At 39.3% G+C, this 13,941-nt stretch overlaps 1 protein-coding gene across 1 annotated transcript in view; it reads right to left on the bottom strand.

Moving 5' to 3' along the window:
- Positions 1-13,941, bottom strand: part of LOC135530069 (R3H domain-containing protein 2-like) — a 113,709-nt gene that overhangs the window by 49,363 nt on the left and 50,405 nt on the right. Inside the window, 4 exon segments of the mRNA XM_064958460.1 lie at positions 300-395; positions 1,633-1,732; positions 12,515-12,546; positions 12,549-12,657. Of these exon segments, the coding sequence (XP_064814532.1) occupies positions 300-395; positions 1,633-1,732; positions 12,515-12,546; positions 12,549-12,657 (337 nt within the window).

Genomic DNA, 13,941 nt, shown 5'->3' with positions numbered 1-13,941 from the left:
TACCCCGGCCAAACCCTCCCCTGAAACCGGAAGACGCTGGGCCAAATTGTGTGCCGCCCTATGGGACTCCCGATCACGGCCGGTTGTGATACAGCCCGGGATCGAACCAGGGTGTCTGTAGCGACGCCTCTAGCACTGAGATGTAGTACCTTTGACCGCAGAGCAACTCGGGAGCCAGATCCGCTGAACTCGGGTCAGTTGTGTGCGTTACCCCATACGATGCTTAATGTCACGATTTGGTGAGGGTAAACTGATCCTAGTTCTGTGCCTAAGAGTATCTACTATCCTCCAACACTTACTTCTCGGGAAAAGATCCGGTCTCGTACTCTCTGATACTCCTCCTCCCTCTCCTCTATGGATTTGCTGCGCCGCCCGTCCGACAACGGCACGCGGATCTGCGATTGGACAAGAGGAAGAAGGGGTGTGATCAGTAAACATCATTGGACAAGAAGTGGTATTCACCGAATACTATTCAGAGCATCTTCTCAGGAAGAATACGTGTACATTAAAATATTGTGAGAGAGAGAGAGAGAGATTTGTATACTCAGATAAGAGAGAGATTTATATACTCAGAGAGAGAGAGATTTATATACTCAGATAAGAGAGAGAGAGAGAGATTTATATACTCAGATAAGAGAGAGAGAGATTTATATACTCAGATAAGAGAGAGAGATTTATATACTCAGATAAGAGAGAGAGAGAGATTTATATACTCAGATAAGAGAGAGAGATTTATATACTCAGATAAGAGAGAGAGAGAGAGATTTAGAGAGATTTATATACTCAGATAAGAGAGAGAGAGATTTATATACTCAGATGAGAGACAGAGAGATTTATATACTCAGATGAGAGAGAGAGATTTATATACTCAGATAAGAGAAAGAGAGAGATTTATATACTCAGATAAGAGAGAGAGAGAGATTTGTATACTCAGATAAGAGAGAGAGAGAGAGATTTATATACTCAGATAAGAGAGAGAGATTTATATACTCAGATAAGAGAGAGAGATTTAGAGAGATTTATATACTCAGATAAGAGAGAGAGATTTAGAGAGATTTATATACTCAGATAAGAGAGAGAGTGATTTATATACTCAGATAGAGAGAGAGAGAGATTTGTATACTCAGATAAGAGAGAGAGATTTATATACTCAGATAAGAGAGAGAGAGAGATTTATATACTCAGATAAGAGAGAGAGAGAGAGAGATTTGTATACTCAGATAAGAGAGAGAGAGAGAGATTTATATACTCAGATAAGAGAGAGAGATTTAGAGAGATTTATATACTCAGATAAGAGAGAGAGAGAGATTTTTGTATACTCAGATAAGAGAGAGAGAGAGAGAGAGATATACTCAGAGAGAGAGAGAGAGAGAGAGATTTGTATACTCAGATAGAGAGAGAGAGAGAGAGATTTAGAGAGATTTGTATACTCAGATAATCGTCAACAGGATATATTACATGCAGCCTTCTCATATATCAAAATCCTCGTGTTTTAAAGACATTTGTAAAAACAGCTACAAATAACATGTATGAAGAGATCTGTGAATCAGAAACTGTTAAGTATAATTAACTGTTAAGTATTTAAGTAATAAAAAGCAACAGTGAAGAATAAAAAAGAGAGGGACTAATGACCTGATTATATCCTCAGATAAGAGAGTCTCTCTTGAGGATAAACTTCTTCTGGAAATTTTTACTCTCATCCTTGATGTGCTCTGAGAACCTCTGCTCTGGGCTGAAGGAACAAAATACTCAGAAACTCGTTAGGACTAGTTTTTAACGATACCAACATTTTTACTCAGATAAGAGAGAGAGAGAGATTTAACGATACCAGGCCAAGTACCACGATACCAATGAGTACCAGATACCAAGTAGTATCAGATACCAAGTACATTTTTACATTTTTTAAGTCATTTATAGACTCTTATCCAGAGCGACTTACAAATTTGAATACCTTCTGACATCCAGTGGAACAGCCAAGTAGTACCACGATACCAAGGAGTACCACGATACCAAGGAGTACCACGATACCAAGGAGTACCACGATACTCAGGATACCACGATAAAGTAGTACCACGATACCAAGGAGTACCACGATACCAAGGAGTACCACGATACAAGTATAACGATACCAAGTAGTACCACGATACCAATGAGTACCAGAAACCAAGTAGTATAATTACAATGTTAAGTACCACGATACCAAAGTACCACGAACCAATGAGTAAAAGATAAAGGACTACCACCGATATCCAAGGACTGTACCACGATACCAAGTAGTATCACGATGCCAAGTAGTACCACGATGCCAAGTAGTATCACGATACCAAGTCTGGGCGATACCAATGAGACCACGATAAAGTAGTACCACGAAACCAAGTAGTACCACGATACCAAGTAGTACCACGATACCAAGTAGTACCACGATACCAGGCCAAGTACCACGATACCAAGTAGTACCACGATACCAAGTAGTACCACGATACCAAGGAGTACCACGATACCAAGGAGTACCACGATACCAAGGAGTACCACGATACCAAGTAGTACCACGATACCAATGAGTACCACGATACCAAGTAGTACCACGATACCAAGTAGTACCACGATACCAAGTAGTACCACGATACCAAGTAGTACCACGATACCAAGTAGTACCACGATACCAAGTAGTACCACGATACCAATGAGTACCACGATACCAATAGTACCACGATACCAAGTAGTACCACGATACCAAGTAGTACCACGATACCAAGTAGTACCACGATACCAAGGAGTACCACGATACCAAGAAGTACCACGATACCAAGGAGTACCACGATACCAAGTAGTACCACGATACCAAGTAGTACCACGATACCAAGTAGTACCACAATACCAAGTAGTACCACGATACCAAGGAGTACCACGATACCAAGTAGTACCACAAGAGGAAACTGTGTTGCCTAGCGTCCTGTTCAACCCGTCCCCAAGCTTGTTCACATTTTCTAAATGTTCTGCAAACATTTGTCACTGAAATTCACACTTCTACTCAATACAACACATTGAATTTGACTTCACACTTTTCGGTGTATAATAAAATACTGTATAGAATGGCTGATTTGCTCATATTGGCAAAGGACACACACTCCCACGGTCTCCTTTTCTCAAACACACACACACGCTGCTCCCACAAACACACGCTGCTCCCACAAACACACGCTGCTCCCACAAACACACGCTGCTCCCACAAACACACGCTGCTCCCACAAACACACGCTGCTCCCAAATTTTAAAACGTTAGGCACCAAAGACAATTTAAGCAGCACCAAAAATGTAAATATTTTTGATGTAGTTTAGGCTTCCATTAGGCCAATATGAAGCACACCGATTTGAATCACACCTTAATGAATCACACCTATAAGAAGCACACCTATAAAAAGCACACCTATAAGAAGCACACCTATAAGAAGCACACCCTATAAGAAGCACACCCGATAAGAAGCACAACCTATAAGAAGCACAACCAATGAATCACATACCTATATGAATCACAACCAATATGAATCACAACCATATGAATCACAATATAGAATCACAACCTATATGAATCACAACCTATATGAATCACAACCTATATGAATCACAACCTATATGAATCAGTAACCTATATGAATCACAACCTATATGAATCACAACCTATATGAATCACACCTATATGAATCACACCTATATGAATCACAACCTATATGAATCACAACCTATATGAATCAGTACCTATATGAATCACATTTCAAGTAGCAGACCCTTTTCCTATCTTTCTGTGCCAATCCAATTTGTCGACCTACGGTCAAGTTACCAGGTATTTAGCGAGCAAGGTAAAGAGACTGAACTATGTTGATTGTTATCAAACCAATAATTAGCGATACCGGGACTAGTTGAAAGCAGCACGCGACATGATTTGTGAAATTATACGAGGCAAATCCCGCTGGAAAGAAAAAGGTGAGTCTGGTAACATGGGTCATTAATATAACTGTTGAGACTAGAAACAAGACCTGGTAACATGGGTCATTAATATAACTGTTGAGACTAGAAACAAGACCTGGTAACATGGGTCATTAATATAACTGTTGAGACTAGAAACAAGACCTGGTAACATGGGTCATTAATATAACTGTTTAGACTAGAAACAAGACCTGGTAACATGGGTCATTAATATAACTGTTGAGACTAGAAACAAGACCTGGTAACATGGGTCATTAATATAACTGTTTAGACTAGAAACAAGACCTGGTAACATGGGTCATTAATATAACTGTTTAGACTAGAAACAAGACCTGGTAACATGGGTCATTAATATAATGAGACTAGAAACAAGACCTCTAGTAACATGGGTCATTAATATAAGTTTAGACTAGAAACAAGACCTCTGGTAACATGGGTCATTAATATAACTGTTTAGATAGAAACAAGACCTGGTAACATGGGTCATTAATATAACTGTTTGACTAGAAACAAGACCTGTCATTTCATAACTGTTTAGACTAGAAACAAGACCTCTGGTAACATGGGTCATTAATATAACTGTTGAGACTAGAAACAAGACTGGTAACATGGGTCATTAATATAACTTTATAGACTAGAAACAAGACTGGTAACATGGGTCATTAATATAATTTAGACTAGAAACAAGACTCTTAACATGGTGTCATTAATATAACTGTTTAGACTAGAAAAAGACCTCTGTAACATGGGTCATTAATATAACTGTTTAGACTAGAAACAAGACCTCTGGTAACATGGGTCATTAATATAACTTTTAGACTCAAAACAAGACACTCTGGTAACATGGGTCATTAATATAACTGTTTAGACTAGAAACAAGACTCTGGTCCCATGGGTCATTAATATAACTGTTTAGACTAGAAACAAGACCTGGTAACATTTTAATATAACTGTTTAGACTAGAAACAAGACCTCTGGTAACATGGGTCATTAATATAACTTTATAGACTAGAAACAAGACCTGGTAAATGGGTCATTAATAAAACTTTTTGATAGAAATAAGACCTGGTAACATGGGTCATTAATATAACTTTATAGACTAGAAACAAGACCTGGTAACATGGGTCATTAATATAACTTTATAGACTAGAAACAAGACCTCTAAGTAACATGGGTCATTAATATAACTGTTTAGACTAGAAACAAGACCTGGTAAAGAATCATTACATAACTTTATAGACTAGAAACAAGACCTGGTAAAGTCATTAATATAACTTTATAGAAGAAACAAGACCTCTGGTAACATGAATCATTAATATAACTGTTTAGACTAGAAACAAGACCTCTGGTAACATGGGTCATTAATATAACTGTTTAGACTAGAAACAAGACCTGGTAACATGGGTCATTAATATAACTTTATAGACTAGAAACAAGACCTCTGGTAACATCATTAATATAACTTTATAGACTAGAAACAAGACCTCTGGTAACATGGGTCATTAATATAACTGTTTAGAATCAAGACCTCTGGTAACATGGGTCATTAATATAACTGTTTAGACTAGAAACAAGACCTGGTAACATGAATCATTAATATAACTGTTTAGACTAGAAACAAGACCTCTGGTAACATGGGTCATTAATATAACTGTTTAGACTAGAAACAAGACCTGGTAACATGGGTCATTAATATAACTGTTTAGACTAGAAACAAGACCTGGTAACATGGGTCATTAATATAATGAACTTTATAGACTAGAAACAAGACCTGGTAACATGGGTCATTAATATAACTTTATAGACTAGAAACAAGACCTCTGGTAACATGGGTCATTAATATAACTGTTTAGATAGAAACAAGACCTCTGGTAACATGGGTCATTAATATAACTGTTTAGACTAGAAACAAGACCTAACATGGGTCATTAATATAACTTTATAGACTAGAAACAAGACCTCTATGAATCATGGGTCATTAATATAATGTTTAGACTAGAAACAAGACCTCTGGTAACATGGGTCATTAATATAACTGTTTAGACTAGAAACAAGACCTGGTAACATGGGTCATTAATATAACTGTTTAGACTAGAAACAAGACCTGGTAACAGGTCATTAATATAACTTTTAGACAAGAAACAAGACCTCTGGTAACATGGGTCATTAATATAACTGTTTAGACTAGAAACAAGACCTCTGGTTATCATTAATATAACTGTTTAGACTAGAAACAAGACCTGGTAACATGGGTCATTAATATAACTTTATAGACTAGAAACAGGATCTTGTAACATGGGTCATTAATATAACTTTAAGACTAGAAACAAGAACTCTGGTAACATGGGTCATTAATATAACTGTTTAGACTAGAAACAAGACCTCTGGTAACATGGGTCATTAATATAACTGTTTAGACTAGAAACAAGACCTGGTAACATGGGTCATTAATATAACTGTTTAGACTAGAAACAAGACCTGGTAACATGGGTCATTAATATAACTGTTTAGACTAGAAACAAGACCTGGTAACATGGGTCATTAATATAACTGTTTAGACTAGAAACAAGACCTGGTAACATGGGTCATTAATATAACTGTTTAGACTAGAAACAAGACCTGGTAACATGGGTCATTAATATAACTTTATAGACTAGAAACAAGACCTGGTAACATGGGTCATTAATATAACTGTTTAGACTAGAAACAAGACCATGGGTCATTAATATAACTTTATAGACTAGAAACAAGACCTGGTAACATGGGTCATTAATATAACTGTTTAGACTAGAAACAAGACCTGGTAACATGGGTCATTAATATAACTTTATAGACTAGAAACAAGACCTGGTAACATGGGTCATTAATATAACTGTTTAGACTAGAAACAAGACCTGGTAACATGGGTCATTAATATAACTTTATAGACTAGAAACAAGACCTGGTAACATGGGTCATTAATATAACTGTTTAGACTAGAAACAAGACCTGGTAACATGGGTCATTAATATAACTTTATAGACTAGAAACAAGACCTGGTAACATGGGTCATTAATATAACTGTTTAGACTAGAAACAAGACCTCTGGTAATATGGGTCATTAATATAACTGTTTAGACTAGAAACAAGACCTGGTAACATGGGTCATTAATATAACTGTTTAGACTAGAAACAAGACCTGGTAACATGGGTCATTAATATAACTGTTTAGACTAGAAACAAGACCTGGTAACATGGGTCATTAATATAACTGTTTAGACTAGAAACAAGACCTGGTAACATGGGTCATTAATATAACTGTTTAGACTAGAAACAAGACCTGGTAACATGGGTCATTAATATAACTGTTTAGACTAGAAACAAGACCTGGTAACATGGGTCATTAATATAACTTTATAGACTAGAAACAAGACCTGGTAACATGGGTCATTAATATAACTTTTAGACTAGAAACAAGACCTGGTAACATGGGTCATTAATATAACTTTTAGACTAGAAACAAGACCTGGTAACATGGGTCATTAATATAACTGTTTAGACTAGAAACAAGACCTGGTAACATGGGTCATTAATATAACTGTTTAGACTAGAAACAAGACCTGGTAACATGGGTCATTAATATAACTGTTTGACTAGAAACAAGACCTCTGGTAACATGGGTCATTAATATAACTTTATAGACTAGAAACAAGACCTGGTAACATGGGTCATTAATATAACTGTTTAGACTAGAAACAAGACCTGGTAACATGGGTCATTAATATAACTTTATAGACTAGAAACAAGACCTGGTAACATGGGTCATTAATATAACTTTATAGACTAGAAACAAGACCATCTGGTAACATGGGTCATTAATATAACTGTTTAGACTAGAAACAAGACCTCTGGTAACATGGGTCATTAATATAAGTTTAGACTAGAAACAAGACCTGGTAACATGGGTCATTAATATGCATAGACTAGAAACAAGACCTCTGGTAACATGGGTCATTAATATAACTTTATGACTAGAAACAAGACCTCTGGTAACATGGGTCATTAATATAACTGTTTAGACTAGAAACAAGACCTCTGGTAACATGGGTCATTAATATAACTGTTTAGACTAGAAACAAGACCTGGTAACATGGGTCATTAATATAAGGATGCTGAAACAAGATCTGGTAAGTGGGTCATTAATATAATGTTTAGACTAGAAACAAGACCTGGTAACATGGGTCATTAATATAACTGTTTAGACTAGAAACAAGACCTGGTAACATGGGTCATTAATATAACTGTTTAGACTAGAAACAAGACCTGGTAACATGGGTCATTAATATAACTTTATGACTAGAAACAAGATGTAACATGGGTCATTATTATGAGGAAACAAGACCTGGTAACATGGGTCATTATTATAACTTTATAGAGAAACAAGACCTGGTAACATGGGTCATTAATATAACTTTATAGCTAGAAACAAGATGCTGGTAACATGGGTCATTAATATAACTGTTTAGACTAGAAACAAGACCTGGTAACATGGGTCATTAATATAACTTTATAGACTAGAAACAAGACCTGGTAACATGGGTCATTAATATAACTGTTTAGACTAGAAACAAGACCTGGTAACATGGGTCATTAATATAACTGTTTAGACTAGAAACAAGACCTGAGTAACATGGGTCATTAATATAACTTTATAGACTAGAAACAAGACCTGGTGAGGGTCATTAATATAACTGTTTAGACTAGAAACAAGACCTGGTAACATGGGTCATTAATATAACTTTATAGACTAGAAACAAGACCTGGTAACATGGGTCATTAATATAACTGTTTATACTAGAAACAAGATCAGGTAACATGGGTCATTAATATGCTTATAGACTAGAAACAAGACCTGGTAACATGGGTCATTAATATAACTTTATAGACTAGAAACAAGACCTGGTAACATGGGTCATTAATATAACTTTATAGACTAGAAACAAGACCTGGTAACATGGGTCATTAATATAACTTTATAGACTAGAAACAAGACCTGGTAACATGGGTCATTAATATAACTGTTTAGACTAGAAACAAGACCTGGTAACATGGGTCATTAATATAACTGTTGAGACTAGAAACAAGACCTGGTAACATGGGTCATTAATATAACTTTATAGACTAGAAACAAGACCTGGTAACATGGGTCATTAATATAACTGTTTAGACTAGAAACAAGACCTGTAACATGGTCATTAATATAACTGTTTAGACTAGAAACAAGACCTGGTAACATGGGTCATTAATATAACTGTTTAGACTAGAAACAAGACCTGGTAACATGGGTCATTAATATAACTGTTTAGACTAGAAACAAGACCTGGTAACATGGGTCATTAATATAACTTAATAGACTAGAAACAAGACCCCTGGTAACATGGGTCACTAATATAACTGTTTAGACTAGAAACAAGACCTGGTAACATGGGTCATTAATATAACTTTATAGACTAGAAACAAGACCTGGTAACATGGGTCATTAATATAACTGTTTAGACTAGAAACAAGACCTGGTAACATGGTCATTAATATAACTGTTTAGACTAGAAACAAGACCTCCATAGTTCTATAACATAGACTAGAAACAAGACCTGGTAACATGGGTCATTATTGTATAACTGTTTAGACTAGAAACAAGACCTGGTAACATGGGTCATTATTATATAACTTTATAGACTAGAAACAAGACCTGGTAACATGGGTCATTATTGTATAACTTTATAGACTAGAAACAAGACCTGGTAACATGGGTCATTAATATAACTGTTTAGACTAGAAACAAGACCTGGTAACATGGGTCATTAATATAACTGTTTAGACTAGAAACAAGACCTGGTAACATGGTCATTAATATAACTGTTTAGACTAGAAACAAGACCTGGTAACATGGGTCATTAATATAACTGTTTAGACTAGAAACAAGACCTGGTAACATGGGTCATTAATATAACTGTTTAGACTAGAAACAAGACCTCTGGTAACATGGGTCATTAATATAACTGTTTAGACTAGAAACAAGACCTGGTAACATGGGTCATTAATATAACTGTTTAGACTAGAAACAAGACCTGGTAACATGGGTCATTAATATAACTGTTTAGACTAGAAACAAGACCTCTGGTAACATGGGTCATTATTGTATAACTGTTTAGACTAGAAACAAGACCTGGTAACATGGGTCCTATAACTGTTTAGACTAGAAACAAGACCTGGTAACATGGGTCATTAATATAACTGTTTAGACTAGAAACAAGACCTGGTAACATGGGTCATTAATATAACTTTATAGACTAGAAACAAGACCTGGTAACATGGGTCATTAATATAACTGTTTAGACTAGAAACATGACCTGGTAACATGGTCATTAATATAACTGTTTAGACTAGAAACAAGACCTCTGGTAACATGGGTCATTATTGTATAACTGTTTAGACTAGAAACAAGACCTGGTAACATGGGTCATTAATATAACTTTATAGACTAGAAACAATCAGTTTTCTTTGCTGTAAAACGGCATGCCTTTCACTGGTTACTGCAGAGGCTGATGACAGTGAACAACTCAGACTGGTCTGGCTCATATAACAGGTGATGAAACACTGCAAACTCCAACGCTGTCCAAATGTAACTCCAGAAGAGGGTCTAAATCAACGTGTCCTGGTTACTGATGGAGGAATAGATGACCAGGAATAGCAACCAGAGAGATGCATGTGAGTGAGGGCTAGTAGAGGATGCTGAGAGATGCAGGTGAGTGAGGGCTGGTAGAGGATGCTGAGAGACAAGTGAGGGCTGCTGGATGCTGAGAGATGCAGGTGAGTGAGGGCTAGTAGAGGATGCTGAGAGATGCTGGTTACTGAGGGCTGGTAGAGGATGCTGAGAGATGCAGGTGGTTAGGGCTGGGAGGATGCTGAGAGATGCAGGTGAGTGAGGGCTGGTAGAGGATGCTGAGAGATGGGGTCCTGTGTGGCTCAGTCGGTGGAGCATGGGCTTGCAACGCCAACGTGTCCTGGGACCACTGGAGTGGATAGCCGACTTGTGTCCTTTGGTCTACTAAATGGGATATATTATATTATATTTAGATGCAGGTGAGTGAGGGCTGGAGGATGCTGAGAGATGCAGGTTAGTGAGGGCTGGTAGAGGATGCTGAGAGATGCAGGTGGTGAGGGCTGGTAGAGGATGCTGAGAGATGCAGGTGAGTGAGGGCTAGTGGAGGATGCTGAGAGATGCAGGTGAGTGAGGGCTAGTAGAGGATGCTGAGATAAAGGTGAGTGAGGGCTGGTAGAGGATGCTGAGATATGCAGGTGAGTGAGGGAGTAGAGGATGCTGAGAGATGCAGGTGAGTGAGGGCTGGTAGAGGATGCTGAGAGATGCAGGTGAGTGAGGGCTGGTAGAGGATGCTGAGAGATGCAGGTGAGTGAGGGCTGGTAGAGGATGCTGAGAGATGCAGGTGAGTGAGGGCTGCTAGAGGATGCTGAGAGATGCAGGTGAGTGAGGGGGTAGAGGATGCTGAGATATGCAGGTGAGTGAGGGCTGGTAGAGGATGCTGAGAGATGCAGGTGAGTGAGGGCTAGTAGAGGATGCTGAGAGATGCAGGTGAGTGACTGGAGAGGATGCTGAGATATGCAGGTGAGTGAGGGCTGGTAGAGGATGCTGAGAGATGCAGGTGAGTGAGGGCTAGTAGAGGATGCTGAGAGATGCAGGTGAGTGAGGGCTGGTAGAGGATGCTGAGAGATGCAGGTGAGTGAGAGCTGGTAGAGGATGCTGAGAGATGCAGGTGAGTGAGGAACAACGTGATATGCACATGAAAGTGAAGTGGATATGATTGGACCTGAACATAAGAGACTGGAGGATGTTGCTTCAATTCAACTGAATTTATAAACATTTTTAAACCAGAGCCAGAAGGTTCCTTAGATAGACAGGGCTGAAACATTTGGTAGTATCATATGAAACGGTATAACGGTACTCTAAAATGTTGGTATAAGTAGTATCATGACGTTTTGGTACCGTGATATTACAAATGGTACCTGCATACCATGGCCTCCAGAGTTCAACATGGCCTCCTGAGTTCTACACATGGCCTCCTGAGTTCTACACATGGCCTCCAGAGTTCTACATGGCCTCCAGAGTTCTACACATGGCCTCCAGAGTTTACATGGCCTCCAGAGTTGAACACATGGCCTCCAGAGTTCTACACATGGCCTCCAGAGTTCTACACATGGCCTCCAGAGTTCTACACATGGCCTCCAGAGTTTACATGGCCTCCAGAGTTAAACAACATGGCCTCCAGAGTTTACACATGGCCTCCAGAGTTCTACACATGGCCTCCAGAGTTCTACACATGGCCTCCTAAGTTCTAAACATGGCCTCCTAAGTTCTACATGGCCTCCTAAGTTCTACACATGGCCTCCTAAGTTCTACACATGGCCTCCTAAGTTCTACACATGGCCTCCTAAGTTCTACACATGGCCTCCTAAGTTCTATCTGTCTCCCAACATGCGTGTGTTACCAGTCTTGTTGATGAACAACGTGCCTTGCCAGTCTGGTCTACGTTGTGGTCCATGCCAAAAGGCCGCACACGTGTGCAGCAGCATGCGGTGGTAAACAACGTCATCTGGGGAAACTTCTTGTACTGGTTACTGGAGGGATAAACAACGTGTCCTGGTTACTGGAGGGATAAACAACGTGTCCTGGTTACTGGAGGGATAAACAACGTGTCCTGGTTACTGGAGGGATAAACAACGTGTCCTGGTTACTGGAGGGATAAACAACATGTCCTGGTTACTGGAGGGATAAACAACATGTCCTGGTTACTGGAGGGGAGAACAACGTGTCCTGGTTACTGGAGGGATAAACAACGTGTCCTGGTTACTGGAGGGATAAACAACGTGTCCTGGTTACTGGAGGGATAAACAACGTGTCCTGGTTACTGGAGGGGAGAACAACGTGTCCTGGTTACTGGAGGGATAAACAACGTGTCCTGGTTACTGGAGGGATAAACAACGTGTCCTGGTTACTGGAGGGATAAACAACGTGTCCTGGTTACTGGAGGGATAAACAACGTGTTTTGGTTACTGGAGGGGGAAACAACGTGTCCTGGTTACTGGAGGGGAGAACAACGTGTCCTGGTTACTGGAGGGATAAACAACGTGTCCTGGTTACTGGAGGGATAAACAACGTGTCCTGGTTACTGGAGGGATAAACAACGTGTCCTGGTTACTGGGGGAGAACAACGTGTCCTGGTTACTGGAGGGATAAACAACGTGTCCTGGATACTGGAGGGATAAACAACGTGTCCTGGTTACTGGAGGGGAGAACAATGTGTCCTGGTTACTGGAGGGGAGAACAACGTGTCCTGGTTACTGGAGGGATAAACAACGTGTCCTGGTTACTGGAGGGATAAACAACGTGTCCTGGTTACTGGGAGGATAAACAATGTGTCCTGGTTACTGGAGGGGAGAACAACGTGTCCTGGTTACTGGAGGGATAAACAACGTGTCCTGGTTACTGGAGGGATAAACAACGTGTCCTGGTTACTGGAGGGATAAACAACGTGTCCTGGTTACTGGAGGGATAAACAACGTGTCCTGGTTACTGGAGGGATAAACAACGTGTCCTGGTTACTGGAGGGATAAACAACGTGTCCTGGTTACTGGAGGGATAAACAACGTGTCCTGGTTACTGGAGGGATAAACAACGTGTCCTGGTTACTGGAGGGATAAACAACGTGTCCTGGTTACTGGAGGGATAAACAACGTGTCCTGGTTACTGGAGGGATAAACAACGTGTTTTGGTTACTGGAGGGGAGAACAACGTGTCCTGGTTACTGGAGGGAGAACAACGTGTCCTGGTTACTGGAGGGATAAACAACGTGTCCTGGTTACTGGAGGGATAACAACGTGTCCTGGTTACTGGAGGGATAA

Source organism: Oncorhynchus masou, chromosome 5 (genome assembly GCF_036934945.1).
Source record: "Oncorhynchus masou masou isolate Uvic2021 chromosome 5, UVic_Omas_1.1, whole genome shotgun sequence".
Taxonomy (NCBI): Eukaryota; Metazoa; Chordata; class Actinopteri; order Salmoniformes; family Salmonidae; genus Oncorhynchus; species Oncorhynchus masou.
The sequence above is the reverse complement of the archived record's forward strand: the minus strand, read 5'-3'. Positions and strand labels throughout refer to the sequence as shown.